This window comes from Echiichthys vipera (assembly GCF_963691815.1).
Source record: "Echiichthys vipera genome assembly, chromosome: 12".
Classification (NCBI taxonomy): Eukaryota; Metazoa; Chordata; class Actinopteri; order Perciformes; family Trachinidae; genus Echiichthys; species Echiichthys vipera.
This window is the reverse complement of record NC_139837.1, coordinates 15351286-15372317: the sequence shown is the minus strand read 5'-3', so window position 1 is coordinate 15372317 and position 21032 is coordinate 15351286. Positions and strand designations below refer to the sequence as shown.

Below are 21032 nucleotides of genomic sequence, written 5' to 3'. Positions count from 1 at the left end.
GGTAATCTGGATGTATAGTGCAGATATCTGTAATTCAATTCTTCCTATCAAGAACATTTCAGATATTCACAACAAAATTCTTATACTAGTACAAATGACGTCCCTTTGCCATTCATGTGTAATTCTTATAGGAAAAACTCCCATTTCAGATATCTACAATCCATTTGTTAGGAGTCGTAATTTTTATTTCAGATATCACAAATGAAAAACCATTCCAGATATCCATAATATAATTTTGACTATCCAAAATACATTCTGAATAGTAAAAATGTACAACTGCAATTTTATTAGTAAGAATTACATTACAGATGTCCAGAATGAACCATCTAAAATGTAATTGTGGATATCTAGAATTGAAAGCCCAATACACATGAATGGCAAAAGTGACGCCATCTGTACAAGTAAGAATGTCATTGTGGATATCTGAAATTATCATTCTGACAAGTAAGAATTCAGTTTTGACTAGGAGAAACGGTATTATGGATAACTTAAATGTAATTACAGATAGGAGTGTGATTCGATTAAAAGTTAAAACTGCTTGCCATAGACGCAGTACACAATATGATGGGTATTTCCATGAATTTCCAACAGGAATTTGTAGAAATTACTTTTCATATCGAACATATAGTTGAAATGCTGTTGTTTTTTTAATTTGGCCCCAGGCCAGTAGGGGACCCCTGAGGGATGACAAACTTTAAATTACAGCAGTGACGATGTGCAAAGTTTGCAATAGCAGTAGATCCCCTAAGGGGTCCTCGCCCGACTCCACCCAAGTTTTTATTGTTCTGGTTTTATTATTCCTCATATTAAAATGTTTGAATTACACAGTTTTTATGTTTATAATCATATTTTGAAATAACTAAAATATGCATTTTTGAAATAAAAACATTTTTTCATTTCAGGTTTTTTTTTTATAGGTGTCAGATTATTCACAACATAATGGTGATAAATGGTGGTTAGAAGGGCCCTCTGTGGATTTTTGCCCAGGGCCCCAACAGACTCTAGAATCGCCTCTGTGCACACATGCAAATTGTAATAGTCAATGCATTTATTTTGAAAGTCGAAACAGGAAGCGTTGTATCTTAACATGGCAACCTTGGAACGGTTAGCGTCGGGATAGGCCATAACAACCACCCAACAAGGCGTCGTGCTACTACGGGGGGAATACCGAACCGAACCGAGAATAAAAACGGGTCTGGTTTAGTTTTTTAGTCGAGGTAAATGCTAAAAAATCGCCGGAAAGTCGACGCAAGTGGAAATTACCGCGTATTAGAGATCAAATGTGGACGTTGACGTCGAGCCGTGCGTAATGAGCAGAGTTGGAAAAAGAAGGTGTTGAGCTGCATTTTTTCTCTCTCTCTCCCTCTGCCAGGGACAACTTGGGTCGGAGTACTGTCTAAAAACTACGAGGGGATACGAAGAAAAAACAATGCACACGAAGCTCTTCACTTTCTGGTAAATATTTTTCGCTTTTTTTAAACAGTTGCATCGCATCCTACTCGAAGTAAATTGCTGTTTCCCCGAGGGTTAAAGTCAAAGCGACACAGCAGCAGAGGTAGCTTTCACGTTACCCTAGCCTCCTTGGATATGCTACTAATTACAGTCATATTCACCACAGCCCTTGTGGTGAATATCACTCCCCTTTGCTAGCCTGTCGTGAATTATTTGGACATTGCTTCCCATTTCTATCAGCTGAGGCAAACAGCCCACTTGCTTTTTTTTTTTTTTTTTTTATCTTACATGCACTTTTAACCGAGCTTCCGAGTAGCCCACCAAAGAGCAACAATAGCTGCGCGTAAACGTAAGGCTAACAAAGCCATTGCAAATGATTGATTTTCTTTATACACTGGTTACAGATGGGAACTACTTCTTCCATTTTGTAAAGCTAAGATCGATAGAGAAGTGAAATCAACTTTGCTGATCAAACCTACATGTTGCTGCTTTTATTGCCCCTCTGTCAGATAGTTGTTGATAGGTTGTGCTATGGCAACAATAGGGCCTGTCATATATTGTTATCTATAATAGCCTACTTGTGGATACGGCTTTGTTGGTGTATCAAAGTCATATAATAATTTCCATTACCCTCTCCTGTTCACTGTTTATGATATTATTTGCCAAATAATCTTTATTTTGTATTGCTATCCACTTCTCTAACAATTTATATGCTATTTGTCGGTACCACCATCTTTTTAAGTGGTTGAGGAGCTATATGCACACTGTGATAATCCTGTGGTAATCTCACTGAAATTCTGGTTGGACTTGTACACCCTGCCTTCCTTTTGAAAGACAACCTGTCTCTGTGTCTTTCTTTCTTTTCATTTGGAAAAGTTGCATTCACATCAGCATTTAGGTTTGTCATTTCAACAGGTTAAGTATCTGTGTCAGTGCCCCAGGGCAGTATAATGACATGCAATTATTGGGAGTTTACATGCTCAGAAGTCCATGACTGGCTTGAAAGGCCGTGAGCTTGCAAGTACTTGCCACAGAGTGGCTGAATGAGCCGGACTTTGGCCTGAATGCTGTTTACCCCGGTCAGTTGGATGGAGAACTCTACAAGGAGCATTGACAACTCACTTAAAATAAGCACTTATTGTTTCCTGGGCTGCCATTCATTCTATCGAGCTTGACTGCCAGGCTATGTTTGTATAACCTTTAGTGTGTGCACACTTAACATTTCTTAATTGAAAAGATGACCCTGTTCAGTTGTTTTGCAAGCTGGCCCTCATTCATCAGTTCATTCTTCATCACTATAGGTATCCTCATGCTTACAACCAAAAAAGGTTTGACAGAAAGTAACTAGTTGATACAAATTAAATATCTTTTGTATGATACCCGTGGTTTTATTTGTGTATTGTGGCCTCCAGAGCAAAACAAATACATAATCAGCTGGCAACATATGGTCTGTGCAATGCTAAATATGCAGCACTAGGTTCATATTGTTGGTTGAGGGCTAATCCAGAGGCTACCCACCATGAGTCATCATTGTGGAGACTTTTGTTTCCTCTACCTGTCATTTCAGTGTGTAGCCGTTTCTAGCCTGTTCTGATTCCTGTAGTTTCCTGTAGCCCTCCTGCCAGAGTCTGTAATCAGTTGAATTGCCTGATTAACTGTTACACTGATTGACCTGGTTGGCAAAAACACTGCAGAGGTAAGCACTCTGCTCTGCCACTGAATATTGTCCCTCCAGCTGCCATTTCAGACAAAATATGACATCATTATTATTTTAGAGGGAGTTTCATTCAGTTTTCTGTCCACCTGCGGTCCATATTCCACTTGCAAATCTTTCTGAGATATATACAGACATCAATACAGTGGAGGTCACTCTTAGAAAGTTCTGGTTTCCACTCACCGCTGCATTGCTTATTATGTCCCTTTTGGAGCACCTCTGATTGTATCAAATATCCAGAGTCTATAATTAATGTCTGACGCACTACTCTCCAGCTTGTTTAGCACATAAGCACATAATGTCCAACTCTCCACATGGATCATTTTAGTGCTTTTGTGTCAGCAAAACATGGTTTAGTTGTATCCATCTAAACTGAATTAAAATTAAATCATAACAAGTGATGAGTTGACATAATTAACGATTGTATTCTATATTAATTGGCCAGGCCTTCGGTTTTGTTGTATGTGTGTCAAGAAGAAAGTAAATGATCTATACTGAATTCTCTGGGAGCAGTACGATGGGGCTTGAGATAATTACATGCTAGCAATGGACTAATAAAAAAGCTGTTGAAGAAACGATATTGAAGAGCGGTGTATTGGAGAGCTTTGACACATTTGGAGCACTTTGCTGCTACTGTGTAATTTTAGGCAGGAGAGTGTTGGGGGGGGGGGGGGGATTTCTGTGTTTCCACCGTCGCTGCCCTTTCATTCAGGGCTGACTGCGTTACTGGAACAGCGATTGCTCCTTCAGAAGATTAGGGCCTGTGTCATTAACCTTAACAAAGATTATTGTCAAAAGGTCGTGATTTCATACATGGGATTCGCAGTGGGACCTATGGCGAACACAGCACCTCTGTGTCTGTGTCATTTCAGCAAAGCAATATCTTTAAATTCATAAACTGTGACCAGAAAGGCAAGCAATATACACTCTTCAATCATCTGCTACATTGCCCAAGTAATTTTTCACATCACATTTGATTGTTGAAGTCTTGTCATGCTGTCCTTCATTACAGCTGTCACTTGGATTCAAAATGTTGGCTCTGTGTGTGTTTCATTAGCAGAGCTTTTGGATAAGGGGATGCCCTGTGAATACCTGCTTTTGAAAATTTGGAGTGGCAGTCAGACAAAAGGAGATCCAAACACCTACCGTTTCCCTTTTCCTCTAACCATGATGAGGAAATCCACATAAATGATTGATAAAGTGCCCTGGCTGTCATTTGAATAATACATCAGCCCTGTTCTCGTGCCAAGCTGTTTTGTATGGTAATGTTCTGTGGGACGCTGGGGTTCTGTCTTTTAAACCTCTGCAAGTGGCTGTTTTAAATAAAATGAAATGATCCAAGTGACTGAGGCAAGGTGAGCAGTTTGAAAGGGTGCATATGTCTGCATGTACGTAGAGAGAGATATGTGGGGGTGGGGTGCGTCTCCTGTCACCTCTCATTAGGGACGTATAGACCAGCTCAGCCAGCATCTGCCTTCCCCCCTGTCTGTGGCACTGCCCTCTTCTGCTCCCAGCCCGAACACAGCAGAGCAGCACACTGTTCCAGTCTAAACTGCAGGAGTGTTTCAGCGTTTGACATCAGAGAGGTTATAGCAGAGATGCTTCTTATTAAACAGTGTGAGTCAGGTCTCAAGGAAATAAATGTCCTAAATTATGCTTTTAGAATTCTGCACTGCAGCTGGAGTTAAATTTGGTTCACTCATTTGATTGAGTTAAAGCCGTGCGCCTGTCTTGTTTGGAGTCAGTGTGTTGTTCAATTGATGTGTTGGTTGCTTTATTTTATTCTGCCTCTGCTGTGCTCCTCTGAGAACCCCCACCCCCTTTTGTAAACAAGACAGAATATATCTCAAGGGCTTCCGCCTCTCCTACATATTCAAATTCAATTTCTAATTTTGTCCAAATGAATTCCCTGTGAAGATGGAGCTTATTTAAAGCAGTCTAATGAAATAAAGATCAACCAACATTTTTATTGGAGTGCTCCAGTGCAACTGTTTGGTGACTATTTGTGTGTGTGGACTAAGAGGCTGTGGTTTTCCATTGAACCCATGGGAGGCTCTGGAGTGCGGCTCGACAAGGGCAGACACAATGATTTATTAGTATGGTAGGCAGGAAAAACTAGCAGGCTGAGATAAAACAGATCTCCTATCAAACTCCAGTTCTCCGTCTAGTCTCGCATAAAAGAGAGGCGAAAATGTGTATACGACTGTTTTATATTGAGTTATTTACAGGTCAAAGCAATAAAAATCACATTTCCAAGTCTCTTAATAATGTTTATAAAAGGGCACATTTGGGCATATTTATGCAAAGTTACCCAAGATGTTAAGTGCCATGGAAAATTGAGAAACTGTCCCTCAGGTTTAGGAAATAATCAAGAATCATTTTGATCTCCAATATACTCGTTGATAGAAATTAAACCAGATATATTCAATTTGTAGCCTGATGGATTAAATGTTTGCTTAATTAATGGGGTGTTCTGTTTTCTGTTAGATTCCCGCCAGTGACAGCACAAAGGAGAGAGCAGAAAAGTTACTGAGCACCTTCACTGCTACCATGGCTGGCAAGAATAGGCTGAGGGAAAATGGCCGTATGGAACTTTATGCAGTAGCTCACCTCACAACATTTTCTGTCTTAAAATTATGTTTATGTAACCAAACCACCTAAATCAAATCAAAAGGCTCTGGCTTCAAAAGGCATTTTTCACAGAAGACACCTTGACATTTTATGGCAGGAAAAGTGCAGGTATTTCTAATAACATTAACAATGACTCTGCGTCATGGCAATGTGAAAATGAGTCATTTGAATTATTAACATCTTTCCTTTACTACTGTAAACTGTTCAAACGTCTTGTGTGAAAAAGATGCTTAGAAATTGTTTGTGGATGAAAAAAACAGAAAGCAAGTCTCCAATGAATTAAATACCTAACAAAGTATTAACCCATTGCCCAAAATGGCCTAATACAACAAAAAGTATTAATGGGAAAGCTGCCACTATATAAATGGCATGGCAAAATGTTTGGCTGTAGACACATTTGTATCATCTCACAGTATATAATGTCACATTGACCTGCCCGGTCTCACATAATCATGATGCACTAAGATTGCATTCACGTGACATTTTCCATCAACACTGCTGTGAAGCATTAAAATAGTTTCACTGAACAGCCGCAGGTCATCAGAGCTATGATGCATTTATTGCTCAGTCTGACTGTACTGACATGAACTGAATAGAGATCCAAAGTTTGAAAACAAAGTTGGATACATTTCAATAATAATGAATTGAGAATGTTATACTGATTTGCTTGGCTCTAATTGATATGACCTTGCTCAATGAATCATAACTAAGATTGCAGTATAATTATACTCTGCGTAGTTACACACACTGCACTGTGCACAAAAACATCCCGATTTTTCATTAAACTACAAATGTTTAAAAGGGAAAAGGCAGAGTGGGGTGTACCTTCCTCTGAGAATCACTGTACATCTGTATTCAATTTGTTGTTGACAGCCAGTCAGAATTTCCTGAGGGCTGAGAAGAGGAAGTCCCTGTTAACCTAAGTCACTGTTGAAGATTATAGATAGAAGCCCGAAACACACAGTCTTCAGATCAAGACTGTCACTCTAAAAAAGTCTCCTCCTCACAATTTTTAGCATTTCAGGCCAAGGCCGCTTTGATTCCTGAAATCAGTGTGGCTTAAACAGTATGATAGATAGATGTCCCTCTATTGAGCTTCCTTAACATTGCCCCCCCCGTCCATTCATTATCTTTGACAGTCCAAATAGTCCAAACTCATCATGTCGCAATCTCTGTGATGACGTTAGTCAGCAACATTTAAGAAAAAAATCATTCACTCTTTGACCTAAACATCTTTCTCACTGTTCTTTCTGTCCTCTTTCATCTTCCCCCCTCCAGGTATGGCAGGCTCGGCCCGGGGCACTAAGGGCGCTTCAGAGGATCCGTGCCGGACCCACGACTGAGGAATACGTTGTCTGAGCAGAATGACTCAGCAAGAGGGGGGACCCCCAATAAGCAAGTGAAGAGAAGTGAGGATGGGTGCCAATGGATCTAGCTATCCACACTCATGCTCCCCGCGCATAGGGGGAAATGCACAGGCACAGCAGACTTTTATAGGTACGTATTTTATCTGTGATTTAATTAGGAGTGTTGTGATTGGTAGCACAGTTAACACAAAGTCAGATCGTCTCAGTCAGCCGTTGATAAAATATCTCTGTTAGATGAACTGAAATAATGATTTTCCCACTCTCTTCTGAAGTGAAGTGTTGAAATTGTACTCCTGAACCCACTTTGTGCACCCATGCTACAAACACACAGTGGGGGGGTCGGTCTAGTGATGGCCAAACTCACACTTTAGATTACATTAACCCGCTTCCATGACAACTAATGGTGCGAGAGGTGAGCATATTTGTGCATGAGAGCTCTTGAACTGGGCCATTGACTCATACAGACACTGACACAAATGCATTCAAAAGCAATGTATCTCCTTTTCCCTGCCATATGGATTTTTTGATGTTTTATGAGAGGCAGATATGCAAACAAAAGTATTTTGCTATAAGTCCACCAAACAAGAAGTGTCAATCTTGCACTGTTGCTCAGCTTAGATTTGTTGTTACTATGTGCTCGTGGTGTGATGATTATGAAAAGACTGCTTGCTATCAGACCGGATGGAAGCTCATCTGGTGGCGTGATTTTTGTCCCTGTGACCAGCTTTTTAGACTGTCACGTTTTTCTACTGAATGACATGACAGCTACAGTCTGAGACCTTTTGCTTTGATTTCAATTTCAGCAGTGTTTGAGGTCTCTCTGTATTGCTTATATTTAAGCAATGTTTATGATTGGTTGTTAACAATCAGTTTATCATGAGGCATGTTTGGAGACTTAGTTGATACTCCTAAATTATCAGCCATTAGAGTCTTTCTGGTTTATGGTCCTTATTTCTTTCCCTGCAGTCCTCTGTGCCAGATGATTTGGAGGACTACTTCAGAGATTAATTTAAATAAATCTGTCCTTAACAAAAAAACATTATTTATTTCACTTTCTAGATGACTTTGGCTCTGAGGTTTTTGTAGAATTCTTCTTAAAAGTGAAAGAGGAGCCAAATTATCACTGTAACCCCTGTGCGCTGTAGATGCTTGGTTGAGCTGGTTGGGCAACAGATGATTCACAGTGTTAGCATGATTACTATTTGGGTCACCCTGATGGATGCCGAGTGAAGGGCAGGAAGAGAGGATCTCCTTGGCAGAGCTGCCTCTGACGTATGAGTCCTGTCTCTCAAGCCAGGAAAACTGCGATTTAGTGTAATTGATTGGGCCTAAGTATGCGAATGGACCAAAGTTCATTGAGAAGTACAAAGCAGGACAAAGCCTTCTATAAGCTAATTGGTTTTTAGTCTGTGATGAACCATAGTTGGGTCTAGAACAGGCTTCTGTCTGCTCTTTTTCTGCTATTGAACCAGATCCAAAGGCTTTGGTAGCTGGGTCAGGGTAGTGTGTGTTTGGCCTGATGGAGCTGGACACACCACAGGGATGCCAGAGACAGATTGTGTTTCTAGCAGTCTGGCCTCAAGAATGAACTGAACTGGTGTTGTCTGAGTTATGAAATGAATGTCTCAGAACACAGTTTTTGAGGTAATATCAAGGGAAACTGTCAGAGCTATTTAATGATGAGAAGAAGTTTCTTCCTTTATATCCAGGATGTATATGTGGAATTGTTTGTTAGTTTCTGTTTGTTTAAACACAAACTACAATTCGTATGAAGCTAACCTGCATTATGTGTCCTTTCCAGGGACCTCATCCTACTCTCAGCAGGGATATGGCTGGGAGTCTAAGCTATACAGCTTGGAGCATGGCCATGAGCGGCCCACAGACAGGAAGAAGAAGAGCCTTGGACTTGCAACCCTCAAAAGGAGGTTCATCAAACGAAGGAAGTCCAGCCGCTCGGCAGATCATGCGCGGCAGATGCGGGAGCTTTTGTCAGGGTGGGACGTCCGTGACACAAACGCCCTAGTGGAGGAATATGAGGGCACAGCAGCACTCAAGGAGCTGAGCTTTCAGGCCAGCCTGGCACGTGCTGACGCACCCAGCTTGCAGCGGAATCTGGCTGCCCTCTACCAGCATAAGTACTGCACTGATGTAGACCTCATTTTTCAAGGTACTTGCTTCCCAGCTCACCGGGCCATCCTGGCTGCCCGCTGCCCCTTTTTCAAGTCTCTGCTGTCGTCATCCCCTGGCTATGGAGCAGAGGTTCTCATGGACATTGAGACAGCTGGCATTGATGTGCCCATGTTCTCTGCCCTACTTCACTACCTGTACACTGGGGAGTTTGGGGTGGGCGGGGCAGAGGATACCAGGTTGCAGAACGTGGATGTACTGGTGCAACTCAGTGAGGAGTTTGGTACACCTAACTCCCTGGAGGCTGATATGAAGGGCCTGTTTGACTACATGTGTTACTACGATGCTCTGCTCAGCTTCTCCTCAGACTCTGAGATGATAGAGAGCTGTAATGAGCGAGGTGCTGTGGCTGCAGCCCCAACAGTGGGCCCAGGAGGTCCTGGGACCCCAGATGAGGACCTTAGGGCTCATAAAGCTATCCTCTCAGCCCGTTCTCCTTTCTTTAGAAACCTTTTGCAGAGGCGCATCCGCACAGGAGAGGAAATGACAGAGCGCACATTGCAGACTCCCACCCGCATAGTGCTGGATGAGTCCATCATTCCACGGAAATATGTGCAGGTTATTCTCCACTGCATGTACACAGATGTGGTTGAGCTCGGGCTGGTGCTGCGAGGCAGCCCCTCAGCAGGTAGCCTTGGCGAGGTGCAAGCCCTGGTCTCTGGCCGCGGAGCCAGCACACGCACAGAGGAGGCCATGGAGCTATACCACATTGCTCTGTTCTTGGAGTTCAGTATGTTAGCTCAAGGTAAGTCATCGTAGCACACATTTACAACGCACATAAATACAAATCAACAGTATGTGACAAAATAAGCCATACACTGACTATGTTTACATGCATTTACACAAATACAAAGTTGTCTGATTTTGAAATTTGAGATACTATGTGCTTGTTATTAGCAATTTAGATGAACTGTGTATCAGGACATCTTGATATAGAATTCTATGCTTATAACGATAAATTATGATATTAAATTATCGACCAGCCCTAAGTCTCAGTACAATTTTGGTCAAATTGTATTAAACTGTGAAAATGTAGTTGATAAGCCTTTACCATAATATCAAGGTTAATTTGGCAGTCTGGACTGTCATAATTAACAGTGTCTGTTTCTGTGGATTAAATAATAGGCGATGGATTTTGTCGCAACTGGCTACATTTTCTTATGAATTAATGCCTCGCAAGATTCAGACGTACTAATCTCTCCCCAGTGCATTCATATAATGTGTTTCACACCTTTTGTGTTAATATTCCACCCTTTCTTTAAAACTCCATTATACATATGTGCAATGTGGTTGTGCGGATGAGGTTGGTGTTAAACAGCTGGGCTGACTGCCGGTGTTAGAGCTACGGCTGCCATTAACAATTGACATAGGCTGAAGGGTTTGTCTGTGCCTCCAGCGGCAGACAGCTTACGGTCTGATATATGTAGCGCATCTGAGCCTCTGTCAACACTTCGTCACCGGATGACACTGTCTTTCTGTCTCCCGCCCCTGTTTCAGAATGACCCCAGTTACATGCCAAAATTTAAAGCCACAGTTTGACATACTGAGTCCATCACTCACCCCCCCCAGAGTGGCATGTCTGAGTGCTCTGTGTTGCTTTTACACACAACATACACAGTAACATACATGGATTTATAAATATTGCATCGAATCAAATACAAAAGTATAGATTCAACAGCAGACATTGCAGTCTTTGTGGGGCAAATTCACATTACACACACACACACACACACACACACACACATTTAATACACCATGTAATCCAACGGGTTTGGATGTGTGACTATTTAAGCTTGAAAATGACAACAAAATGCATCCTGTCCAAAGAGGAAGCTTTGTGAAAAACATAAGATATTTGTGGGACAAAGTGCCCTCTACAAACATGCTTGTATTAAATCTGTCAAACACACATGAATAGTTATGGGCAACTGCTGAATTGACTATTGACTGACTAAATTACTGAGGGACCAAGAATCAATCATCTTTTTTAAGACCTGTGCAGTAATCTCAATAGTATATTAATGCTATACACACAGCTGGTTAGACCCCACCTCCCACCCTCAAGCTCTAGTGTCGCTCTCAGGGTCACTCTGGCAGCTTAAGCAGACAAGCAGCCAAATAGTGTCATCCCCACACACCATCACCTCCTCTTCCTTCCCATCCCCCTCTCTGCAAGCCCCTACTCGGGTGTATTTTTATCCCCTCTCCTCCCTCTCCCACAGTGCTGCACCGCTCTAATCAGTTCCCATGAAACCTCAATGTGGAATGTGGTGAGATGTTTGAGGTTGACCTGGTGTCATTTTATCCCAGTACCCGCTCTTTGTCTATTTTCCAACTTCCTGTTATAAACCTATTGGAGATCTCTCTATTTTTCTTACATTTAATTTCCAAAGATCATTCACATTTCAAGTGTCAAATCATCTTGGCATCTGTAAGTTGATTATGTAAAATTTGTCTGGGCCCATCCCACCACTTGAGATTTCAGTAGATGCCATGTCTCCTCGTGTCAGGGGTTTTGTATGGAGAGAGCCCTTCCTTCTGTCACTGTCTCCCCCCTTGTGCGCTCCTCGACTGTCATCCTCTGGCTATGTGAAGTTTGGGCCCATGGAGGATTTTGAAAAGCGGTTGAGCTCTCTGTCATTCTTCCTTATTAATTCTCAAGATGTGTATGCCTTTATGACTCCATCTCACTCAAATAGCAACCAATATTAAAAGCCTTATTAATTTTTCAAGTGCACCGCAGAGATGATGCCAGTTGTGGTTTCAGCTGTGCACCGTGGTACTTCCCCGCTCTCCATGCTCACTGACTGACCAGTGCTTTCAGTGCCCTATCTTGTGTTTGGAGTGTGTTAACTGGAGTCCCAGTCCTTGAGTGATCATCACACATTATTTACATCCACAGGCTTGTTTACAGGCCATTGAGTGCAGTTGATGATTTAAGTGGCTTTGGAGACTTTGCACTCCATAAACAAGGACCTTCAAATAATAACAGCAAGACAAAATGCATACATCCTTCAAAGTTAGTGTAGTGTAGAGCTGGCTGTGGCTCCTGCTGTTGTGTTGATATTCTTGTCAGTCGGCTAAGCTCCAGTGACTGTGGTGTACCACCCGTTGAGCGAAGGGGAGGCGGGATAGTATTAGATATAATGCTGATTCTAATCTCCAGCTCATAATAAAAGTGATGCGTTTTAAAAGACTGGCTCTTGCTGTGAATTCTAATGGGCTAACAGAGCAAAGCTGTTTGCTTTCCTGGGCCACTGGCCCTGCGTGCGTGTTTCTGAGATGCAAAGGTGAAGGACTGATGTGAGCAAAAGCACTTTCAAGAAGATAGACAGCACAGGGATGAGTGATGGAGACAGATGCACAGATGTTGTGAATCCATTCCCTCTTCCATACTGTTGCAGATAAAAAAGCCGAAGTTCCTGTGACCACATTTTCACTTAATCTGTATTCTTAACGATGCAGGATTTCCACCCTTGCTTGTCTGCTTTGCTTTTCGCTAACTTGCCATTACAACTAAAGACACTGAAAAGGGGAAGTGCATAACAAGTTAGTGCGTACATGCGTGTATATGCATGTACATTATTGCTTACATGTGTGAGTTGTGTTTGGACGGATATGAAGCCTTGGATACAAAAGTAAAAGTATCACTGGAGCCATCCCTCTCAAATGTGGTGGTGTCTTGTTTCCCAGTGTGTATGTTCAAAGTGGTGGTTTGGGGGCGGAAAGGCAGCTAAGATCTTCTACTTTAAGATAAGCGTTTCCCAGAGGAGCATTGCTACTGGCCCTACGGGCTGATGGACAGGACGGCCTGGAATGAGGAAGTTAGCAAGCTTGTGTTTCAGTTCAGAGCAGCACTTACTAGACGTCAGTCAGTCTGGCTTTGTCTCAATAGATGTCCGTTTTGTATTAAATGTTATTGATCAGAGACAGGCTGAGAATAATAGTCACTGAAGCAATGGCACATTGGTTTTTGGCTTAACATCTGATAGCTTGACCTAGCCAATCATATGTTAATCTGAGTGGATGTTAGGGGGTTTAATTCTGCCTAAATGGATGCCTCTTAGAATAAGTGTGAGTTTGAGTGCTAGATTAGGCTGAATTTTCAAAACTTAGCTCTCTTTTACATGGCTAGAGTAGTAGGTACATAATTCCCTCAGCCTTCTGTAGCTTTTAATGCATTTCTGATTTATGCACACAAGTGTGTACACAATTGCAAAGTGTGTGTGCCTGTGCACCGGCAGCACATTTCCTCAGGCTGCTGTGTTTACTTATCACGATTAAGAGGAGGCAGCTTGAGACTGAAACACATCAAGGTATCAAAGGCATTTATGTGGGTTGGTGTGTTATAGAGTTAAACCACCGCCTGCTGTTCTGGTATGTGCTCTGATTTAGGAAACACAGCAACGAGGATGTGGGGGCTAGTAGAGGGAGACTCCCTGGGTCAGGGAATACGAGTCAAAACTACTGATAGTCTGGCAATAGCCGCAGAATTACCACTTGTATTATAATAATCTTTCAGTTAGATTACTCTATCGTGTTTATTTTCTTTGAGCTATACTGCTGGCTTTAATATCTATACTTGTTTTTTTAATATAATACATTTATCCCCATAAGGCTGGATTGAATATCATATAAGGTAATTATCTTTCTCATTGGCTCTCCCAGGCTGTGAGGACATTGTCGTGGAAAGCCTGTCTCTCGACTCACTCGTCCCCATCCTGAAGTGGAGCTCCCAGCCGTATGGCTCCAAGTGGGTCCACAGGCAGGCCATGCACTTCCTCTGCGAGGAATTCAGTCAGGTTGTCACCTCAGATGTTCTCTACGAGCTTAGCAAGGAGCATCTTCTCTGCGCAATTCAGTCTGACTACCTACAGGTAAGGAAACAGAACATCACCTGTCAATCTGTTGTCACCCTCTATGACATCTCACAGTGTGGAAGATACATTTTCTAGCACGAAATTTCAGTAATGGGTGCCTGACATTTTCGCAATGACTTCTTGGTGAAAATACAGTAAACACATACTGTGTCACTGACAGACTATATGCACACACAGAGACACACACACACACACACACACACACACACACACACACACATATACAGGTGATACTTAGGGTCTCCAGGGTTGAGTAACACCATTCCCTGGAGGGAAATGCATTCAAACCAAGAACCTAATCAAAGCTGAGCTGTCATCTGCACTGCCAAGCTACTCGGGCATCAGACCAGATGGTTGAGGTGAAGTGTTGAAATCCAACTGCACAAAACAAACCAATGCGGCCTGAGCCTTGCTGGGGCACCTCCAGAACATATTGCATTTTCACCTTATCCTGATTGAACAGCTTCCCAGTCTTGTTCTTGACAATATCTAACCATGTTCTAATAATATATTTGTATCTTTCTTTCTTCCTGTCCTACATCTCTCTCTTTCTCTGTACCATGGTCTCATTTACAGGCGAGTGAACAGGACATTCTCAAGTATGTTGTTAAGTGGGGCGAGCAGCAGCTTATTAAGAGGATGGCAGACAGGGGTAAGATAATACACTCTATAATTACCCTCTGAGCAGCCCCCCTAATGGCTCTGAGGAAATTACCCACTTACCAGAGCTTCCAATATACACTTAAAAGCTTTACACCGAGGATCCAAACTTTACCCTAAAAACAAGTGTCCTCGTAGTGATTTGGTCATGTCATTGTGTGCTTTGACCTAGTAAGAAACTGTCTTCTGTAGTATTTATAGTCATGGTCATTAGTCACTATATTTTATGGACTAGCAACCTGCTTCATGAAGCTAAACCACACAGCAGGCAATGCAATATGTATCCATAATTTGTTAAATTGAACTTGCCTGAACAATGTGAAAAATCACCAGCAGGTTGACTTAAAGCATCAAAAGCCTTATCATAGATTCATTAATAGTCACGGATATATGCATTATATTAAACCGCTGCTAATGGCTGTTCCTGTCCTCATTTACCCAGAGCCCAACCTTTTGAGTGGAACAGCCCATAGTGTTAACAAGAGAGGAGTAAAAAGGAGAGACCTGGATGTGGAAGAGCTTAAAGAGATCCTGTCACCCCTCCTGCCCTTCATCCGAACTGAGCACATCTTACCTTCTAACAGTGACGTCCTCACTGACGCGGTCAGTACTCATTGTCTGCCTTTTCTCAGCTGCTGTGAGTGTGTGTACGGGTGTGCACATGATTCATTTAACTTTCATAAACTGACCATTGATCGACACCTCTGTTCACAGCTTAAAAGAGGTTTGATAAGCACCCCTCCTTCAGACATGCTGCCCACATCTGAGGGGGGAAAAGCCAATTCCTGGTTGCGGCAGAAAAACGCTGGAATTTATGTGCGTCCTCGTCTCTTCTCTCCTTATGTGGAGGAGGCTAAGGTAAGGTTCATTCACATCTGATTAATGGGGCCTCCAGAAAAGACAGTGGGTTATTTGTGTCCCTTATAGCTATCATCAAAGAGAGTAGAGATTCTGTGAAGAGGACAGCCCAACCATTAAGTGCTTTGGAAAAATTTGTGGACCTTTTCATAGCTCAGATCTGCTAAAATCATCCATGCCCCGCTGCTGCTATGCATACTCGAAATTATTTATAGCTGCCTCCATCATTTTGACTGAAATTCATTTTATATCCATTTGCACACGTTTCCCAATACCTTACAGGGCTTCCCGTGGCTATTGAACATTTCCCTAGACCAGAAGGTCATTATAGGGTGTCAATCAAGCGGAACTAATTTGTAAACCTTCTCTGTGTCCTTGAGGTACACATAGAAGTTTTATTTCTTAGAAGTCCTGGTCTAACTTTCCTTCTCTTGTCTACCTGCCCCTTAGTCTGTGCTTGATGAAATGATGGTGGAGCAGACAGACCTGGTCCGTTTGCGATTAGTGCGCATGTCCAACGTCCCAGACACGCTCTACATGGTCAACAATGCTGGGCCTCAGTGCTGTCACATGATCAACCACCAGCAAATGGCAAGCAACTCAAACACAGCTCCATCAGTTGTAGCCAATGAAATTCCAGGTAAGAAAATGGTTGAGAAATAATCAGATGGTAACAGAAACTGGCACTCATGTCAGCAAATATCCCAACTGCTTAACGCCCTTAAAAAGGATGCTTGTATCCTAAAGTGACACATCCATCAATTTATGTGTTTGAATTCTGTGCATCTTTCAGTGCCTCAGCTGTCTGTGGTTAAGGAGATGATTCGGAGGCTGCAGGAACTGAGACACACAGAGCAGGTCCAGAGAGCTTATGCTCTTAACTGTGGTGAAGGAGCCACCGTCAGCTATGAGCTGCAGCTGCGGGTGCTGAGGGAGTTTGGTCTGGCAGACGGAGCCACTGAGCTACTGCAGGTTAGTAGAAAGCGGAGTTTGTCCCAAGGGGTTAGAGGGAGATGAGGTGGCTAAGGCTGCGATACTAACAGGGATGGGAAGGCTGAGGATTCAGACGGACCTCGATAATGCAGCAGACACAGACTTGTTTCAGCCCCAGGCAGTTTAATCTTTAGGAAAAATCTAAAAATTGAGTTTACTTTGTCAGTGCCACAAAGGATATAGATTTCTATTTCACAGTTGTAAACATATACGTTCTAAGTTTGCTCCAGTTTACTTCCTGTTGCAGTGTACTGTATGTGAATGACAACAGCTGACAGGAAGTTAACAAGGACCCAGGCTGTTGCCTAGAAATGGAAATCCAGTAAGAAGGTCTATAGCTCCTGTTTTGTTTTTTGTATTTTCAGAACCCATACAAGTTCTTCCCTGATGAACGGTTTGGAGATGAGAGTCCAATTCTGGCTCTGCGCCAAGTGGGTCGGTGTCGGGTAAACAGCAGCCCAGCCATGGATAGCATGTTCACAGAGCTGGATGGGGTAGTAGGCTTCCACCCTCCCCTACCTCCTCCACCCCCCCCATACCACCCCCCAGCCACACCCAGCCATGCTCAGCTCAAGGGTGCTTGGCGTCCTCGTGTGCCCATGCCAACCCCTACCCGTTCCTTCTCCTACCCCTGCAACCGCACCCTGATCCAGCGCCACGCAGCCGCTAAGCATGGCAGCTCAGACTACTCCTCTGTGCCCAGGCCCCAGCCTCCAGACTGCACCAACCCGCAAGCTATGGGCCGAGCTTTGCTTTCAGACCAACAAGCGGTGAGTGTGTGCATTACTTCCTAGAGTCTGTGCTATTATTTATTTTTTTCAAATGCAGCTTCATGGTGTGTGCCTGGGATAATGAGTTATTGAACTGTAAGGTAACATCACACATTTGTATCTGTTTTCTGATGCAGATGAGCATGGAGCCTGTAATGAGGGAGTTCATGCCGGACATTGCCCTGGGTGTCTCCGTCATGTCACTGAGGGAGCAGCACATGGCAGAGATGGACAGGGACGGTCCGCACAGCCCAATGGGCCCCTCAGGCCACCATCTGCCCCATGGGCCCTGCCCTTCTGCCCGCCACAACCATGGCCACGGTCCTGGACATGGCCACTCATGCAAGAGACACGCTCCTGAACCCAAGCTGGAGGCTCAAGCCGAGTTTCCTGACTTGTATGACTTCTCCTGCCGACCTGCAACCCCGACCTCCACTCACCCTCTGCCCTCCTTTGCAGGACCAGACCTCTACAGCCACAGCTGCAACCCTTCCAGCTCTTATCCACCCCCATACATTTCTGACTCTCAGTCCCAGGGCCGCCCGCAGGGACGGACTGCCCCAGACCCACTACGTCTGGATGTCCTCAGTATGACCTCTCAGAGGCATGATGGAGTCCTTGCCAGCCCCTCTGGAGCCCAGCCTAGGATGGGACACATCCCAAGGGGGCGATCGAATGAGACAGACCTGACTCATGGCTTAGGCCATTTACGGTCTCCCAGTGGGAACATGGACAGCTATGAGGAGAGGCACACAGGACCTAGAGATGCCCCGGAGGAGATGGTTCTAGCTGGAGAATCATTGGGCCCGGGGTCCCTCCAGCAGCCTCACAGGAACAGTGTCAGCGAGGAGATCGCCAGAGACCGCAGGTCACCCAACAAGCCTGACTACCCTTATAAGAAATCTGCACTTTAACCCTGCTTAAGGACCAGGGGTTGAGTTAAGAAAAGGGAAAGCATGATGAGTGGCTGTCCATCACAATGGATGGAAAAGCACTAAATGTGTGCCTGTGTGTGTGTTTGTCTGTGTGTGTGTTTGAGAGGAGCAGGGGAAAGAGGTGGTCAGTGGTTGCTATTTATAGGATCTGTCCTTTTTGTCCTACCTCTATCACACTGTGCTATCCATCACACAGTCAGAGTATGGAATGAGTAAGAGCTGTAGGTTAATTGTCGATGCTTGAAATGAATCTCTGCAAGCCTGCCTAGTCCTGCTGGTTTAGAGGATGACTCAGGCTCTATTGGGATGGATTGGTCTCTTGAGTTTGATTGTAAAGAAAGAGGTTAGCTCTATTCTGTGTGAGTCCTGCATGAGGTCACAACACTAGATGTAGCTCAGTTATGAACTGATGGTTAAACAAAGATTATATTCATAGGCCCTGTCTCGATTATTTTTCAGGGGGAGATGGCAGGATAGGAATCTGAAATTACACAAGCTAACAATGGTACACAGTCTGGGACAGAGTATTGTGATAAAATCATATGTAAATACTTGGCTGTATTCTTTCCTCCCATTACTTGTATTTTCATTTCTTTCTGTAGCATGCCTATAGCAACCCACTTGACTAGTTTCCCCCTCCTGGTTCTGCAGTGCTGATGAGTAATGGGCCAGGGCTTGGTCACACAAAGCAGGCATTGGATCCGACAGGAAGTAGGTCATCAGAGCTCGTCATTCTTCTGTAACCCAGTCTGATAATTGTGTCAGGCTTTACCTATCACAGCCTTTTGAGGGTGTAGCTTGGAGGCAGAAGCCTGGCGTTTACAGAGTGGGGTCGAGGGGTCGGGGGCAGGAGGATCGCAAGCAGGTTCATTACTGAGATACAGTGGAAAATATAGGGGTGCCATGGCAACTGACGTACAGTGATCAAATGGAGTACTGGGGGTTTGTTGGTTTTTCAGCTGAAACAGATGTGTGTGCATGTGTCTGTGTGCGAGGATAACTTTGATACACACAGGTGTTTAGACAATCTCAGTACTGTACACTCCCATCTTTAGTCAGGTCTGTTTGTACATATCAGAGTCAGATGATTTAACTAGTCTTTGGCACAGAGTGTGCTAGAGCCTCTCGTTCTGTTTAACCCAATAGCATCAAGTAATCAAATCTTAAGCCTTAATCAGTGCTTGGCATATTCCGTTTTAGCTACCTTTATTCAATTAAGTATGATGTCATTATATCGCAACCACTGTTAATTGCTTATTTGACTATTCTGTTCACTATGGATACATTAACTACCCCTAACCCAAATTATAAAACTATGTATATACATCAGGCCACCTCATGGGAGATTGTGAACCTGCATAGTCAGTATTGACACTGTTAAAGATACTGTTAAAGAGCCACAGCATCTGTAGCTCCAGCACCATGCAAGTACACACATAAAAGCCTGTTGCAGCCACAGCTGGTATACAACCTCACACACAAGTATCATTGCACTGTATTGCCACTTGTCTATTAGCTGAAGGGAAAAGGAACAAATTAATTTCGAACAAAAGGAATCTTGAAGAAAAGTTGGCGATTGCTGGCTCATATCTCCAATGGAAATTGTACATAATGAATTGAGCTCCACGTTTTCTGACAAATTTTGAATGGGTTCTATCACATTTTAGTAGACGGTTTGAGTTTTTACTTTAGTGGACAACACTGTGTACTGGTCTTTGTCATGAAATCTCACTAGGAATGTGTGGTATAAAACATAAAGATTGTGTCTCAGAATCTATTTTGTTCTTAAATGTTCTGCATTAGGGCAGTCTGTTCAGTGTTGTAGGTGGTGTGGATTACCATGTTTGTAGAGGGCTTTTTTTCCTTCCCAATTCCCTTTACTTTAAAAGTACCAGGAATATGTAGAGGATCTGCAGATATTAGCACTCTGCTTAGCAGTGATGCAGTTGCCAAGCAGAAAAATCATTTTTCCATTTAGGTTGCTTCATAGGGAAAAAATGCAAAACTCCAGATTCCTCCCCATGTTAATGTTGGGTAGTTGTTTTATTTTCCAGGACAATGTTCCATTGAATAAAAGTCCTTGTTTTGCTCTTTGCTGTAGAGAAGTCAGTGCCTTCCCCTGCCTGCGGCTGGGCTTTTATTGGAGAAGTGACTTTGATGTCTATGCAAGCTCTTTTCTACCAGCTTACCAGCCTGCATCAAATAGTCCTTTGAAATCTCATGTAGCTTGTTTTGTGTATATAGTGTTATTTAGCACCTTTTTTGAAATTGAACCATCTGAAATGTGTGATTGCCTGTGTTGAATTATAACAGGTACTTCGTACTTGTATGGTATCATAAAAAAACATGTTTGTAGATTGATATTAAGTTGCATTTAGTTTCACTGAATCTATTTTTCTACTGTCACCTTAAAAGGTGCATAACAGTGGTCAACTTCAAAATATCCTCAAAATAAACTGGTTTGATATTATGGAATTCATTTGATCTCAGTTGGATTGTTTTGTGCACAAACGTGGTAACTTTATTTGGAACATGAATCCAGATAAAACAGTGATATTTGTCTCTTACAGTTATCCTTAACTGGT

The 21032-nt window shown here is 43.0% G+C and overlaps 1 protein-coding gene across 1 annotated transcript; it reads left to right on the top strand.

Annotated features, from left to right (window-relative positions):
• Positions 1-1141: 1141 nt before the first annotated feature.
• On the top strand, positions 1142-20834 carry btbd7 (BTB (POZ) domain containing 7). Its single transcript, XM_083923803.1, has 11 exons — positions 1142-1455; positions 7076-7294; positions 8966-10096; positions 14020-14228; positions 14808-14883; positions 15334-15494; positions 15606-15749; positions 16200-16389; positions 16543-16721; positions 17108-17512; positions 17650-20834. Exons 2-11 carry the CDS (start codon positions 7213-7215, stop codon positions 18424-18426), a joined length of 3354 nt encoding a protein of 1117 aa, XP_083779929.1. The 5' UTR covers positions 1142-1455; positions 7076-7212; the 3' UTR covers positions 18427-20834.
• The last annotated feature ends 198 nt before the right edge of the window (positions 20835-21032 follow it).